Source organism: Carcharhinus amblyrhynchos, chromosome 26 (assembly GCF_965287045.1).
Source record: "Carcharhinus amblyrhynchos chromosome 26, sCarAmb.v2.hapA, whole genome shotgun sequence".
Classification (NCBI taxonomy): domain Eukaryota; kingdom Metazoa; phylum Chordata; class Chondrichthyes; order Carcharhiniformes; family Carcharhinidae; genus Carcharhinus; species Carcharhinus amblyrhynchos.
In genome coordinates this window covers 7,011,352-7,027,364 of record NC_137349.1, presented here as the reverse complement: position 1 = coordinate 7,027,364, position 16,013 = coordinate 7,011,352, and the positions used below count along the sequence as shown (strand labels likewise).

At 46.8% G+C, this 16,013-nt stretch overlaps 1 protein-coding gene across 5 annotated transcripts in view; it reads left to right on the top strand.

The window, feature by feature from the left end:
* LOC145358793 (CUGBP Elav-like family member 4) overlaps positions 1 to 16,013 on the top strand; it is a 484,168-nt gene that overhangs the window by 260,151 nt on the left and 208,004 nt on the right. For all 5 annotated transcript variants that reach the window (XM_080213087.1, XM_080213088.1, XM_080213086.1 and 2 more), the window contains one exon: positions 427 to 475. In XM_080213087.1, the coding sequence (XP_080069213.1) occupies positions 427 to 475 (49 nt within the window). The remainder of the gene's footprint in view (positions 1 to 426; positions 476 to 16,013) is intronic.

Here is a 16,013-nt window from a genome sequence, read left to right as displayed (position 1 = left end):
CTTCCTGGCTTCATGTTTAACGCCAAGCAACAGGTACCTGGCTTTATCCTTCCTGAGCCTGGGGAGATGGCAGACCTGTGTAGGAGGGAAGTGAATGGCTGCTGAGGCATCCAGCAGTTGTGCCAATCAATCACTATTTCACGAATGAAGCTGATTAGAAGGCCCCAGATAATATGCCTTGAAGAAAATATTTATTAACTCAATACAAATCTCGTTCTTTTCCTCCCCAGTGGGACTAGTAATGTCTCGCATGTAACAGTGCAGCAAGGACTGTTGATTTAATTTTTTTTTGCAAAGTAAGACGTTGTCAATGACTTGAAATGTGTAGCTGGTGCCTTGAAGTGACATTGTGATTTATAACACGCTAAAGATGCTACTTTCAATAGAAATTCTAATCTCCAATTCCTCTTTTATTTTATCTTCTAGATGAATCGACCCATTCAGGTGAAGCCTGCTGACAGTGAGAGTCGTGGAGGTAATTGTCACTGATGTTTTATTCAGGGGGGAATATCAGTCACTGGGCCTTCCTAAATATTCTAATTAGACAACGACTGAAGTAAACTGAATGGATTGGGTTGGGCGTGGATTTAAATGTTTGTGCTGCCGTATCTCCCCGTTGCCCCACCTCACTTTCCCTGCTCCGTGCTAACCCCACCCGCCCACCCCATCTCCAAACTGTCATAGAATCCCTGCAGAAGGAGGCCATTCAGCCCGTCGACTCTGCACCGACCACAATCCCACACAGGCCCTGTCCCCTTAATCCCACGTATTTACCCCAACTAGTGGCCCCAACACTAAGGGGCCATTTAGCGTGGCCAATCCACCTAACCCGCACATCTTTAGAATGTGGGAGGAAAGCGGAGCACACGGAGGAAGCCCACGCAGACATGGGGAGAATGTGCAAGCTCCACGCAGTCAGTCACCCGAGGTCGGAATTGAACCTGGATCCCTGGAGCTGTGAGGCAGCAGAGCTAACCGCTGTGCCACCGTGCTGCCCGTCCTCTAGGGGTGCAATCTCTTGTTGGTTTTTGAGGTGGGGCAGGGGCATCATCAGTGATTTATCCGATTGCCCACTCTGCCAGGCCTTTCTGGAGGAGTTATAGTGGAGCAACCCCACCTTCTGCCCCCAACCCCTTGCCCTAAGCAGATTCCACCTCTTGCCATATCACACCAGGCAATCAGGAACAAGGAACATGGGGTGTTTCCCCACCCAATGAGACCAATCATGGTGCTCGTAGGTTAGACCCAACAGAAGTCAGCCAGACCAGCGCTGGTCATATCCACCGTGAGTTCTTGCGATTGGACATGTTTCAGTCCGACAGCAGGAAGTGTGTTACTCACTGATCCATGGGAGCGAAGACAAATGTTTTTTAGTTTATGATGCGACTACTCGACTGAGGTGCATTCTTTTTGGCAATGGCGAAATCCGTGATGAAAAGTGACATAGTGAAATGGCATCAATGTATCTGCTGGAGTTGAACTCTTGTGATATTCATATTTCATAATCATTTCTCATTCAACTTAATATAAAGTTTCAAGCTGTGTTTTGGAATGTTTTTCTCTATTGAAAGTGCAATATCAATGCAAATTATTGGTCCCGTTGGCAAAAAGAACAGGAGGAGCCCATTTCGCCCATCCATTGTACCTATGCTGGCTTTTTGAAAGAGTTTTCCAATTATTAACAACTTGGATTTCCCCCCTCCCTCACCCTGTTTCCCCACCCCACCCTGTTTCTCCTTGCTGCTCACTCTTCCCCATACCCCTGCAGTTTTATCTTCATCAAGTACAATCCAATTCCCTTTTGAATCTTACCTTTCAAACCTGCTTCCACAGTCCTACTGTGTGTCTAAGGTATGCAGGGACAGGATCAGGATATACTGGATTTGCTGATCTGTGGTGAGTTGGCTGCAGGCCTGACCAGGGGAATGGGTTAAGGGTCGTTTTTGCTGTGTAGTGACGCCCAGCTAAAAAAAAGTGCCCAATTATGGAGTTGGAGCTTGTTATGATATGCTGCTAAAGGTAGCAGTGTGTCATCGTTTTAAGAGAGGTGTGTCCTACGATTCAGTCTCAGTTCCATTTTGACCTGGAGCAGAACACAGCACACACAGCCCTGCAGGTCCGATGTCTTCCAGCTTTTTGTCCATTTGTATCTGTTCCTATGTGCCTGTTCTTGATAAATGAGCCCACAACGTACATGTGCCTTTGAGGGGTAGCAGTATTGTTGTGTGCAGTTTCTGTCCCTTTAAGACAGTGCAGAAGATGACAGTCACCTGACTTGAGGGATCAGTTGGAACTGAGAGCGAGTGATTACTCCAGAGGGTGGAGTTCTCTCTCAGGCAGAATCATCCAGTGGTCATGTAGTTAAAGACTGGAGCCTGACTCGAGGGCAGGCTAGAGCTGCCGCGCCTGTATCTAGCTTGCCTTATCGATAAATACCGTTTGTTCTGAGCAAAGTCTGTAATCTCTTTGATGGGGCCACATTCCATTGCAGAAAAGCATGTTCTCACTTTAAGGCACATTGCAACAGGATTAATGATTGGATTGCACTTAAAGTATAAAACGTTTATTTATTAGTCACAAGTAAGGCTTACACTAACACTGCAATGTGAAAACCCCCTTCATTTGGTGATTCCTGCATGATCAGATAGCACAAACGCACCCACGATGTAAGCTCATGACACAGGGTAGGACGCGCTGGAGCCAGACACAAAAATAAAGGGAGAATCGTAGAATCCCTACAGTGCAGAAGGAGGCCATCTGGCCAATCCAGCCTGCACCGACCACAATCCCACCCAAACCTTATCCCCGTAACCCCACCCATTTACCCTGCTAATTCCCCTGGCGCTAAGGGGCAATTCATCATGGCCAATCAACCTAACCCACACATTTTTTGGGACAGCGGTAGGAAACCAGAGCACCCGGAGGAAGCCCACGCAGACACGGGGAGAATGTGCAAACTCCACACAGGCAGTAACCCAAGGCCGGAATTGAACCCGGGTCCCTGGGGCTGTGAGGCAGCAATGCTAACCACTGTGCCACCGTGCCGTGGCTGATGTTTTCAAATCATTGTTGAGGATGGACTTTATCATCAGTATTCCATAATTATTTACATCATTTAGATGAATGTAATACAGTGTCTTGCAGGAGACTTTAGCAACTTCTTAAAAATATTTTGATCGCAGGTTTTCTAGGGAGGGGTGCGGGTATTTTGTGGGCATACAGACTTTGCAATTTTTATGCCCACTGTAGACGTGATGATTATCTTATTAAATACGTAATAACATTAAGACTCGTTGAACAAAATGAGAGCCTTCTTTCAAATGCTAAATTAATCTGGAAATCAACAAAGGAAGTGTTTGAACCGTTCCGTGTTAAACGCAAAATTTGTTGACAGAAGCAAGTGTGGCAGCTTTAGAGGGTTTAGTCCTTTCTGGAAACATCTCTCAGAATGACATGGTGTTTATTTGATAAGGTTACAATCCCAAATCTTCCAGGTAGTGAAATTAGTTGGCATCAGCAGAGTGGGACGGGCTCAGGGCGAACTGGCAGCTGATGTTCCTTTCACTCAAATTCACAGAACAGAAGCTCACTTATTTTTTGTTGGAGATTAGTATCCTGCGGCAGGATGTCAGGGTTTGTGGGTGGGTCGGAGGAGGGGGTCCTTGTAAAATTCCCCAGGTGGCCTTCCTGCTGCCACAGTTGTGGGTGGGGGGGGGATGAGTCATCTCACCACCCACACTCGTCACAGTTGAGGCGCATTATTAGCTACCCACGGGCTGTCTCCGTCTCGGCCTCAGTGTTGGAAAGGGTTCAGGGTTCTGTGAATCATGGCGGGTCACCGTATTTGGGCCTCAAGTTGGGGGGATTGGGGTGGGGTCCCCTATCCGTATCAGATGCTCCCACTCCTGCTGGCCTTCTCCAGCAAGTTAAACCCTCCTTGGAGCATTCATTTGTTGTGGAACTGCTGTGATCAATGGGGATGTGTTTCCCACAGAGTCCTTGGCAATCCTGCCATTCAGAGAACCCTACCCTGGCTTCAATGTCTCTTTGATTTGGTTTGAAATTAAAAATCTTGTCAATGGGGAATAACAGCTGGTGCAGTGCCTAACAGGCTGCCAATTTGTTACAAGCCCGTTTCACTCTGCTCCGAGATTCCTGAGTGTACATCGTTGATGTTGAAAAGTTATTTTTGTGTTATCCCCTAGCTGTGTTTTATAGGATATAGGAGCAGAATCAGGCCATTCAGCCCATCGAGTCTTCTGCCATTTAATCATAGCTGATATACTCCTCATCTCCATTTTCCTGCCTTCTCCCTGTAACTCTGCAACCATTACAATTAAAAATCTGTCTAAACTCCTCCTCAGATTTACTTACTGTAAATCCACCACACCCACCACACTTTGGGGTAGTGATTCACAACCCTTTGGGAGAAATAGTTTCTCCTCAACTCTGTTTTATATTTGTTAACCTTGTTACACCTTGTCCTAAGACTATGACCTCTCAACCTAGAATGCCCCATAACAGAAGCATCCGCTCCACGTCTACTTTCTCCGTACCTTTTATCATCTCGAATACCTCAATTTGATGCCTCCTCATTCTTCTAAATTCCAGAGAGTCTGGGGCTAAACTGTTCAATCTCTCTCCATACGACAAACCCCTCATCTCTGGAATCAGTCTAGTGAACCTCCTCTGAACTGCCTTCAATGCCAATATGTCTTTCCTCAAATAAGGGAACCAAAACTGTGCTAACGGGCTTGAGTTATTGGACTTTGTTTTTATGACGAACATGGACGGTGTTGAGAGAGAGAGGGTGTTGAGAATGTGGGATGTAAGTTTATTCATGCCTAGCATTGACTCCAAGCTAGGGATTCAGCACCATCACAAAGTCAGTTGAGTTTCTAACAATTAATTGTCCCAAAATAGGGATTTATCGATGTATTTGTCCAATTGCCCTGGAGTTAAAGTAGCCCCGGTCTCAAGTTCTAGGGCTGCGCGTGAATTCCTCGATACCTATCTTCCCAAAATCTACCTGGAATTAAAATCAGGGTCAGTTTGTTCAGTTCGCTTGGGGAGAATTCTCCCATGCTCCCACCAGTGGGTTCAATGGTGGGCGAAGAGGAATGTTGATCCAGAGTACACAATAAAATTGTAACAAAACTTACTCCGACTTATAAATCAAAGAAAAGGTCCAAAGATGTGCAGGTTAGGTTGATTAGCCGTGCTAAATTAACCCTGTTGTCAGGGAATTAGCAGAACAAATATGTGGGTTACGGGAATTAGGGCCTGGGTGAGATGGTGGTTGGTGCAGGCTCAGTGGGCCGAATGGCCTCCTTCTACCCTACAGGGATTTGATCATTCTATGAGAGAAACATCATTACTCCAACACTTGAGGCCTCATCCTGGGCCATTCCAAATTTCAACATATTCTAATTTATACTGAGTCAGCTGGTCAGCTGATTATCACATCATTCTGTCATTGGTTATACGGTTTACTGGGTCAGCTGAACCTTACAGCTTGTTACCATTGGTCACAATACAAGAAATGCAATGTTATCACCGGTTAATTCTAACAAGGAAGAATTTGGCAGCAGGCCCAAAAATTGGTCTTACGCCATTGTGAATTTCCCATGGGAACTTCCACCACAGAGGATTGGAAAACCCACTGGAGGGTGACGTGAACTTCATTTGCATCCCGCTAATTAGAGATAGATGAAGACCTGCCCACCCACACTCGATTCTCTGCAGCGCCAGTGGGAAAACGCTCTGGTACAAAACATGTCCGGAGCAAATATCGGGACTTGCCTGGACAATGCCTGGGATTGCCTCCGGAGTGCAGGATGCCACCTTGGAACACCACAGCAGTGGGTGTGGGGAGCATCTACAGGTGGGCCTTGCAGATTCAGTGCTCTGGTGGGGGTCCATCTTCCGGCCTAAGAATCCATCTGCATTCTCCGGAAGTCTACTTTCTTTCTTCAATAGTGGGTCAGTGATATTGGGTGTCTTTTCAATATGGCGTCCAGATAGGATGGCGGACCACAAGCCATCAATCCTGCTGTGCCATTGAAGATGGCGCAAAACATCCATTTGCATAATTAATGAGATAGGGGCTAGAAGATTTAATGTCTTTATCCAGTCTGGCCTCCATGTGACTCCAGACCCACAGCAAGGTGGGTGACTGATAAAGATGTCAGATTTCCTTTCCTAAAGGACATTAATGAACCAGACTTTTTTTTTACAACAATCAACAACAGTTCCATAGTCACTGTTACTGAGACTAGCTTTAAATTCCAGGTTTGTCAATGGAATTTAAATTCCACCAGCAGTGATTTGAACTTGTGTTCCCACGGCATTAGCCTGGGCCTGTGAATTGTGAGTGACGTTACCACAATGCCAGCTGCCCTCTGAAATGGCCAAGCAAGACACTCAGCTCAAGGACAATGAGAGATGGGCAACAAATGCTGGCCTTACCCGCGACACCCATCCACATCCATAGAACCGTAGAACATTACAGCACAGAAACAGGCCTTTTGGCCCTTCTTGGCTGTGCCGAACCATTTTTCTGCCTAGTCCCACTGACCTGCACCTGGATCATATCCCTCCACACCCCCCTCTCATCCATATCCAAGCTTTTCTTAAATGTTAAAAGTGAGCCCACTTTCACCCGGCAGCTCATTCCGCACTCCCACCACTCTCTGTGCGAAGAACCCCCCCCAATATTCCCTTTAAACTTTTCCCCCTTAACCCACGTCCTCTAGTTTTTTTTTCTCCCCGAGCCTCAGTGGAAAAAGCCTGCTTGCGTCCACTCTATAATCCAATGAAAGAAAGTTACTTCGAGAAGTCCAAGCAATTCAATCCTCCAAGTATTGAATTCAGTCAACTTTGTGGCTTTTCAACACGCTGTTACTTGCTTTTCAATTTAGATTTCTTTACGCAGCAGGGGGTTTGTGTGAGGTACGTCCTTATCCCATGTTCTCCCACCTGCTGTGTCCACAGGCCTCAGCAAGGGACTAGCCACCGCCCTCTGCTGGTAACGCGCGCAATTGCAAAACACAACACGTGTGTTTGCAACTGAGGAGTTAACATGGGGGCCGGAGTTCTCCGGTCACGCGGCCCCCACCCCCCCCGCTGCCCGCGGGAACAGAGAATTGGGCGCCCAGCCAAATCCCCGTTCACTGCAGCGGGACCGGATTCCCCGGCGGCGGGTGAGGTCGGAGAATTCTGGCCGTGTTTTATTCAGTAAAAGGCCCCTGAATCAGATGAAATCGGCCGCATTGCCAGGAAGTTCAAACCGGCTTGAGGAGGAATTAATAAAGATGGGACGCTTTGATATTAGGTTACCTTTCACGCCACAAATTGTGCTTTCTGACTCACTGCATCTTATGGAGGGCGGGTTGGTAGGGAGGGGCAGGGGGCATGGACTGTTCACCACTGCCCCCCCCCGCCGCAACCTCCCCCCCCGCCCCCCACCACCTCTCCGCACCCCACCTCCCATCAGAAGTGCAGTCAGCTAGAAGCCACCCGTGCCAGTCATAACACATCCCCGATAGGCCAAACTGATGAAGAATGGGACTTCCGCCCCTTGCTCGGGGGGGGGGAGGTCCTGCTCGTGAGAGGTTGGCCGGCAGCTCCATCGCTCCCGGCAACCCAGAGAGAGCTGAGCAGGAAGAAGGCCAAAGAGGGTCATGGGTACCCCAAGATGTCAGGTCCCCAGGGCTTTCGGGTGGGGTGGGCTCCCAGAACCCATGGAGAAGGGAATGGGGGGAGGCGGGGGTCCATGTTGTGTCAGGAAGGTGGCACGGAAGGAAGGACGGGGTGCGAGGATGATATTTTGGGGGGGTTGCCCTGATGCGTGCAAAGCACTTGCTTCTCTCCTCTCCTGCTTCCTTCGCTTTGTTTATGTGGGCCTTTAGAAACAGGCTGTCCACTCCCACCCGACTGTCCAGGCTGATTGTGTACTAGTGAGGGCAGAGTATTATCCAGATCAATTGACTTGTCAACAAGCCCAAATGGCGCTTAATTATTTATTTATAAATGGTGGGTGAGCTGCAGATATCGGCACCTGGCCGCCTGACATTATGATAGGGGTGTGGGGAGAGGGGTGGGGGGGAGAGGGGAGGGGCTGGTTAGAAGTGGGGAGGGGGGGAGCGGAGGGAGATGCAAGGGTGTAGAGTTGGGCAGGGAGGTGGTAGGCTATCCACCATACCTATTTTACATGCCTGAAACATGCCTGGTGAAGACATGTGAAATCCATCCCACTGTTTACCACCATCCGCTCCCCTCACACAATGACCATAAGAGTAGATACATCAACATCATACAGCTAAGTATGCAGCCAATGCTCCACACACTTGGGGTCCAGAGCCTAATCCTGAAGCCTAATAGTTCATCCACCTTATTTCAGACATATTATCAGTTCCGTGGGCAAGGCTGCTTGCTAAAGGGCACAGTGTGTCTATTCTGAAATACAGGATGAGGCCCATGGTTTGAATGGAACCATGTTGCACTTTGGCATTTTGGAATTGATTTTGATTTGATTTATTATTGTCATATATACCGGGATACAGTGAAAAGTATTCTTTGTTGCATGTTTTACAAAGCATACTGTTCGTAGGGAAGGAGAGACGGTGCAGAATGTAGTTTACAGTCATAGCTCGGGTGTAGAGAAAGATCAACTTTAAAAAGCAGTTTTTGGAATTAATATCACTCAGCCAGGAACCATTTTTGTTTTCACTTTTGCTGCCCCAACTTTCAAAAGAGTTTTAAGTTGAAAGCTTATCACAAGTCGGCTTGCATTAACACTGCAATGAAGTTATTGTGAAAATCCCCTAGTTGCCACACTCCGGTGCCTGTTGGGGTACACCGAGGGAGAATTCAGCATGACCAATGCACCTAACCAGCACGTCTTTCAGACTGTGGAAGGAAACTGGAGCGCCCAGAGGAAACCCATGCAGACCCGGGGAGAATGTGCAGCCTCCGTCCAGACAGTGACCGAAGCCGGGAATCGAACCCAGGTCCCTGGCACTGACCACTGTGCCACAGTGCCTTTCTGCACTGTAGGGATTCTCTGGATTAATGGCCTTCCCCCAAAGTTTCTTCAGGACCTGAATTATCCAAGAGTTTAGCTGAGATAGTAGGAAATTGAGGAGAGTCAGGAACACTGGGGGGGGAGTTCTGGGAATAGTAGTGGGTGAGAAGTGGACCATGCAAAGATCCATTGACCTCGGGTGCGATTCTCTGGTTTAGGGGGCGAGTGTGTTTGGAGAATTCCACCCACTGATTTGTATCTAGCGCAGACACAAGACCAAAGATGAGGTTTGAAATATGGTTAACCCCCAAATGGATGAAAATTTCCAAAGAAAGGAATGACTCTCCCTTCTCCTGAATCCGAAGCGCGCCTCTCAAAGGGTTTGTAAAGTAATAAGTCGAGGTGCATATTTTCAGCATTTGAAGATGTCACACTTGTCCAGATTCACATTGTTGAGACAGGGATGGGCGCAGTGCGATATTTTGCTTTAGCAGCCAGACAAAGCAAATTCATTGGGTGGGCGGCTAAAGTATCTGCGGAGGCCAGTCGGCAGGCTAACTCTTTTATTACCAGAAGAAAATGAGATTACAATTTGTACTTATCTCCACGAGCAGCAGCGTGTGCAGCTGTGTGTTGTGTGCGGTAGCGGTTACCAGCTGTAAATCAGGGAGAAATAAAAATCCCAGATAGCTTTATTCAGCCATGAGGGATGGCAGGATGGAAAGAAGCAGCTCTGACCTTTCCAAATTGACCTTCCAACTCCAATGAGCCGTCCTCATCACCGCACTCGCTTCTTGCGCCATTATTCGATGGTACAGAATGGACCGGGGCTGCTTTGTACACCACGCGGTTCTGTGGGGTGCTATTCTCCACCTTTATTCCTTTCCTGTAGCCTTTGAGCATCAAGATGATTTATTGTTGTTGAAAGCCCGAGAGGACACAGTAAATTAGCTTTTTTTTTGCTTTGTGAAATAGAGGCAGGCAAACACAGCTTGAGCTGAGACAGCTTGGGGTCTATAGCAAAGCTTTTCTATCTTAAAACTGATAGAGATTTCCTCCTGTCTTGTCCCAGAGCGACTTGGGCTGAGCCAGACAGCTTTGCTGTGTGCCAGCCGGCAGCCAGTGTTGTCTGCCTCTTTGTACACACACACACAGAGATTGTAAAGTTGGAAAATGTTCCAAGCTACGCTCAGTCATTCTTCTTCGCTCATTCTTCTGTTTCTCATTCTCTTTTTGATTTGGGGGGGGGGCGAGCATTCATATTGCTGATTTACGGTGTTGTGTATGCCAGCGCCAGGAATATCTTTTCCAATTCGAAGGCGGTGGCACTTGTGGGTCAACGTTGGGATAAGACTGTGTGATTTGATTTGATTTATTATTGTCACGTGTATTAGCATGCAGTGAAAAGTATTGTTAATTGTGTGCTCTGTAGACAAAGTATACCGTTCATAGAGGCAGAAAGGAGAGGGTGCAGAATGTAGTGTTACAGTCATAGCTAGCGCGTAGAGAAAGATCAACTTAGTGCGAGATAAGGCCATTCAAAACAAACGAGGGGGGAATCTCATACGGACTTATAAAATTCTAACAGGACTAGACTGTTAGATGTAGGAAGGATGTTCCCAATGGTGGGGATGTCCAGAACCAGGGGTCACAGTGTGAGGATTCAGTGTAGTCCATTTAGGATGGAGGTGAGGAGACATTTCTTCACCAAAAGAGTGGTGAGCCGGTGGAATTCATTACCACAGGGAGTAGTTGATGCCAAAACATTGAATGTACTCAAGAGGCGGCTGGATATAGCACTTGGGGATGAATGGGATCAAAGGTTATGGAGAGAAAGCAGGATTAGGCTATTGAGTTGGATGATCAGCCATGATTGTGATGAATGGAGGAACAAGCTTGAAGGGCCAAATGACCCCTTTCTGCTCCTATCATCCATGTTTCTACATAAAAGTCTGATGGCAGCAGGGAAGAAGCTGTTTTTGAGTCGGGTGGTACGTGACCTCAGACTTTTGTATCTTTTTCCTGACGGAAGAAGGTGGAAGAGAGAATGTCCGGTGTGCGGGGGGTCCTTGTGTGATCGAGAGACAGTGATCGGCTACCAATATGTGAGCCCTTACCACCTGTTCTGCCCTCTCGGCCAAAGTCAAACGATCCTCAATAAGTTTTGTAAATTTCACCCAGTCTGCACATTTGCACACATCGACCTGTCAAAAGAGAATCACTTAGCTGTGTAATAACTTGACCTAATTTGCTTCTGAAGGTAGTGCTCGCAGCCAAGGAAGCCAGCTAATTGCCCTGGAAATGAGGGAGAAGCACAGGACTGACAGGGAGAATCTTGAGTGATCTGGAATTCAGTGCCATTCACGATTCTCTCCTTAAGAGGAGGCCAGTGGGATATTATTAGGCAGCCAGGGTTATTCCTGTAAGCGAAAGAGCCCCATTAAAATGGAAATATTTCGCAGAATTATATTTCATCCAGATTTAACGACCTCGGATACATTCAGCAGCAATTTCCACCCACAAACTTTTTATGAATTTCTGCTGTGGCCACTTTCCTTTCCAAAAAGTCCCCCCGGGTTGTACTTTGCACCATTTGGACATCTGTTTATGCACTGGACAACATTGAACTGAGTTCATTGCTTGGCTCACTATGTCATTTCCACGCTCATTTGCATCTGGTAATTTCATTAGGTAAAGTAGGAGCCACAAATGGGAATAATGATTCATAAGTTCAATGGTGGGGGTTAGGGGGGTTGGAATAAGTAGAGATGTCTTCACTCTGAGAGGTTAGAATGTGGTACTCACTAAGACAGGAAGTAGTTGGGGAAAACAGCACAGATACTTTTCAAAAGAAACTTATCAAGTATGAGAGAAAAGGCGATTGGAAGATATGTTGAAAAGGTGAGAGTAAGGGGATAGAATAGAAGGGATGGAGTATAAACACCAGCATTGGCCAGTTGACCTGAATGGCCAGAGTTGCATTGTCCATGTAACTCTCATTTGGCTAAAAGTGTAATGCTTGCCCTTGTCAGCTTGGATCTAGTCAATAATCCCACCCAGCTCCTATATAACCCCATGCATTTATCTTGCTAATCCCCATGACACTAAGGGGCAATTTAGCATGGCCAATCCACCATATCTCGCACATCTTTGGAGTATGGGAGGAAACTGGAGCACCTGGAGGAAACCCACGCAGACACAGGGAGAATGTGCAAACCCCACACAGTCAGTGACCTAAGCCCAGAATCCCTGGCACTGTGAGGCAGCAGTGCTAACCACTGTTCCACCGTGCTGTCCTGTGCCGTCTCCTGTCCAAATAAAGAATCATAGAATCTCGACAGTGCAAAAGGAGGCCATTCGGCCAATCGAGTTTGCACTGACTCTCTGACAGAGCATTCCACCCTCTGTGGCAATGAGTTCCACAGAATCACCACCCATAGGATTCTACTCCCACTCCTTTACATCTATTTGACATATCCTTCTATTCTCATTAGGCTCAAATTACATTATCTTAACTGTATCTGTACATTAAGCTCCACCCCATAGTAGTGAGTTCCAGATTCTTATTATCCTTTAAGCTACAGTGTTTGACCCAAATTTCTTATCTCATATTCATGACCGCCTTAATTTAAGATTCTCCAGACAGCCCAGACTCTTATTGACAAGCATATCTTCTCAGTTCTGGTCAACCACATTACTATGGCTCTGGAGTCCCATGTAGGCCAGACCAGGTAAGGATGGCAGATTTCCTTCCCTAAAGGACATTAGTGAACCAGATGGATTTTCCAACAATTGGCTATGGTTTCATGGTTATCCTAATTCCAGATTTTTTTCTTAATTGAATGCAAATCCCAACATCTGCAGGGTGGGATTCGAACCCAGGTCCCCGGAGCATTAGCTGAATTTCTGGATTAATTGTCCAGCGATAACACCACTAAAGTTAAAGTTTTATTTATTAGTTACAAGTAAGGCTTAAATTAACACTGCAATGTGAAATTCCCCTAGTCGCCACAGTGCAGCGCCTGTTCAGGTCAATGGACCTAACCAGCATGTCTTTCAGACTGTGAGAGGAAACCAGAGCACCCGGAGGAAACCCACACAGACACGGGGAGAATGTGCAGACTCTGCACAGACAATGGCCCAAATCGGGATTCGAACCCAGGTCCCTGGCGCTGTGAGGCAGCAGTGCTAACCACTGCACCACCGTGCTGCCCCACCACCTACACCATCACCTCCTTATTTAAGATGGCATTGTGAGACTCCTTATTATATGCAGCAAGTCATCTTCAGCCCTTCTGATTGAGAGCCATTTTCCTGTAGCTCTGAGAATTATTCCCTTTCAGTGATGATCAAAATAAATGTCCTGTCGTCCTCTGAATCTGACCTCCACATCCCTCGAATACACCTCTGGTGAGAATGCCTTCAGCCATCTTGACCCTGACCCTGAGGCTTACACCTAGAACACTCTCTGCCCATCTCCCAGCCTTCTGGAACCTCTCCTGAACCTCGTGGCTCAGGCTGCTGGCCCTGTCTGGGAGGTAGACGTCTACGCCATTTCCCCTGTGTGAAACACCCAGGTGTTTATGTGTTTAATGTTTAAAACATTAATGCCATGTTGCTGTTATTACGCTGTGGCTAATTCCTTCCACAAAATATTCACTTTTTATTCATCCATTCGGTGAGAAAACAAGTGCTAAATGTGCTGTTTTTTTCCCTTCTCTGTGACAACAATGCTCAGGAGAGATTGTTAACGGGTTTTTCTCGCCAGGAGATATTGCTGGGAGTTTATCTGCTGCTGATAGACAAAGGGAAAGCTGGAGAGCACATTTCCTTTCGAAAGAGAAATAACAAAGCCCGTTAATACAAAACACAAAATCATAGAAACCCTACAGTGCAGAGAGAGGCCATTTGGCCCATCGAGCCTGCACCAAAAACAATCCCACCCAGGTGATTGGCCACGCTAAACAAGCCCAGCACAGCGGCACGGTGGTTCGCACTTCTGCCTCACAGCACAAGGGCCCCAGGTTCGATTCCGGCCTCGCGTCGCTGTCTTTCTGTGTGTGGGGTTTGCACATTCTCCCTGTGTCTGTGTGGGTTTCCTCCGGGTGCTCCGGCTTCCTCCCACACTCCAAAGATGTGCAGGTTAGGTGGATTGGCCATGCTAAATTGACCCTAGTGTCAGGGGGATCAGCAGAATAAATATGTGGGGTTACGGTGATAGGATCTGGGTGGGATTGTTGTCTGTGCAGACTCAATGGGCCAAATGGTCTCCTTCTGCACCGTAGGGATTCTATGATACTTCAGGCAGAGAACACGGGCAGCCCGATTTTACTCACCCATTTGATCATTTGGTTAATAAAGTCACATCTTAAAATCAGTACACTGAGTTTTATGAGTCTCTATATTTAGCAATACATAGCCTCAAAGAAAACCCCTTCAACAGCCAGGGTCTTAGGGTACAATGTACACTGCTGCTACAAGGAGAGCACATTAATGGACCGAGAACACAGACTTAAATATTTAAAGAAGTTTTCCACCTGCCTCAGGCAGGACAACGGTCGATTCACCTCAAAGGCCGCTTGGAAATTGAGCTGGTGGTAATTGGAGGGACTCTCTTCCCCACCCTTCTCAATACAAGCAGGGTGCCCATTACAACAAATCTTCCCATTTCTTCCAAACAACATTACAACATGTCCAGGGGATGGAGATGATTTTATAACTGGTACAGGTAATCCAAAACTCTCCACTCACCTGACGAAGGGGCAAACCCCGAAAGCTTGTGGGTTTACTATTAAATAAATTTGTTGGACTTGAGCCTGGTGTTGTGAGAATTCTTACAAGTAATCCAAGACAGCGCTCTCCCTGTCTCTGCTTAGGGAAAGAGCAGAGGAGAGGAATTAATTGGATAGCTCTGTTGAAGAGACAGCACAGGCACGAGAGACATTTTGGCCTCCTTCTTTGCTGCATTGTTCTAGGATTCTCCACAGAGTTTCTTTGTGTTGTTCCTTACATACCCAACCTCCCCTTCCTGAGGTTGGCACGGTTCATACTTCATTGCCAATGACAATAACTTGCACTTCCATCGCGCCCCTAACGTAGGACAAAGTCCCAAGGTACTTCACAGAAATGCAACTGGACAAAAATCTGTTGACGATCCAAAGAGCGAGGTGCTAGGGCCAAAAACTCAGTCCAAAAGAGATGAGTTTTAAGGAGAATAGTCAAGGAGTGGCATGATAGAAAGGTGCCAAGGTTTAGGGAGGAAATTCTAGAGCTTAGGATCGGAATCTCAGCAATGAAAATCAGGAATTTGCAAGAAATTAGGATTGGAGGAATGTATAGATCTCTTGAGAACTGTAAGGTTGGTGGAAGCTAGGAATGGAGAGGCTGCAGAGAAGAAGCAGAGCGTATTTGCCCAATTTCCCTGACATCGTTGCGGATCTTCCAACATTCCTGGCTGTGTTTCCAGCATTGACACACAAGCAAAATACTGCAGACATTGGAAATCTGAAATAAAACTGGAAAATGTGGGAAACACTCGATTTGATTTGAATTATTATTGTCACATATATTAACACAGTGAAAAGTATTGTTTCGTGTGTGCTGTACAGACAAAACATACCGTTCACAGAGAAGGAAATGAGAAAGTGCAGACTGTAGTGTTACAGTCATAGCGAGGGCGTAGAGAAAGGTCAACTTAATGTAAGGTAGGTCCATTCAAAAGTCTGACGGCAGCAGGGAAGAAGCTGTTCTTGAGTTGTTTGGTACGTGCCCTCAGACTTTTGTATCTTTTTCCTGAAGGAGGAAGGTGGAAGAAAGAATGTCCGGGGTGCGTGGGGTCCTCGGCGAGTCTGGCCAGCAGCTGTAGACTGTGATTCGATTTTCTTTTTCTAAATCCCAGATTTGATGAGATTCATCCAGACTCGAGCAAACAGAATAAACACTGAAGAGGGGCTGGAGAATCATATTAAAGGGCAACTGCAGATGACTA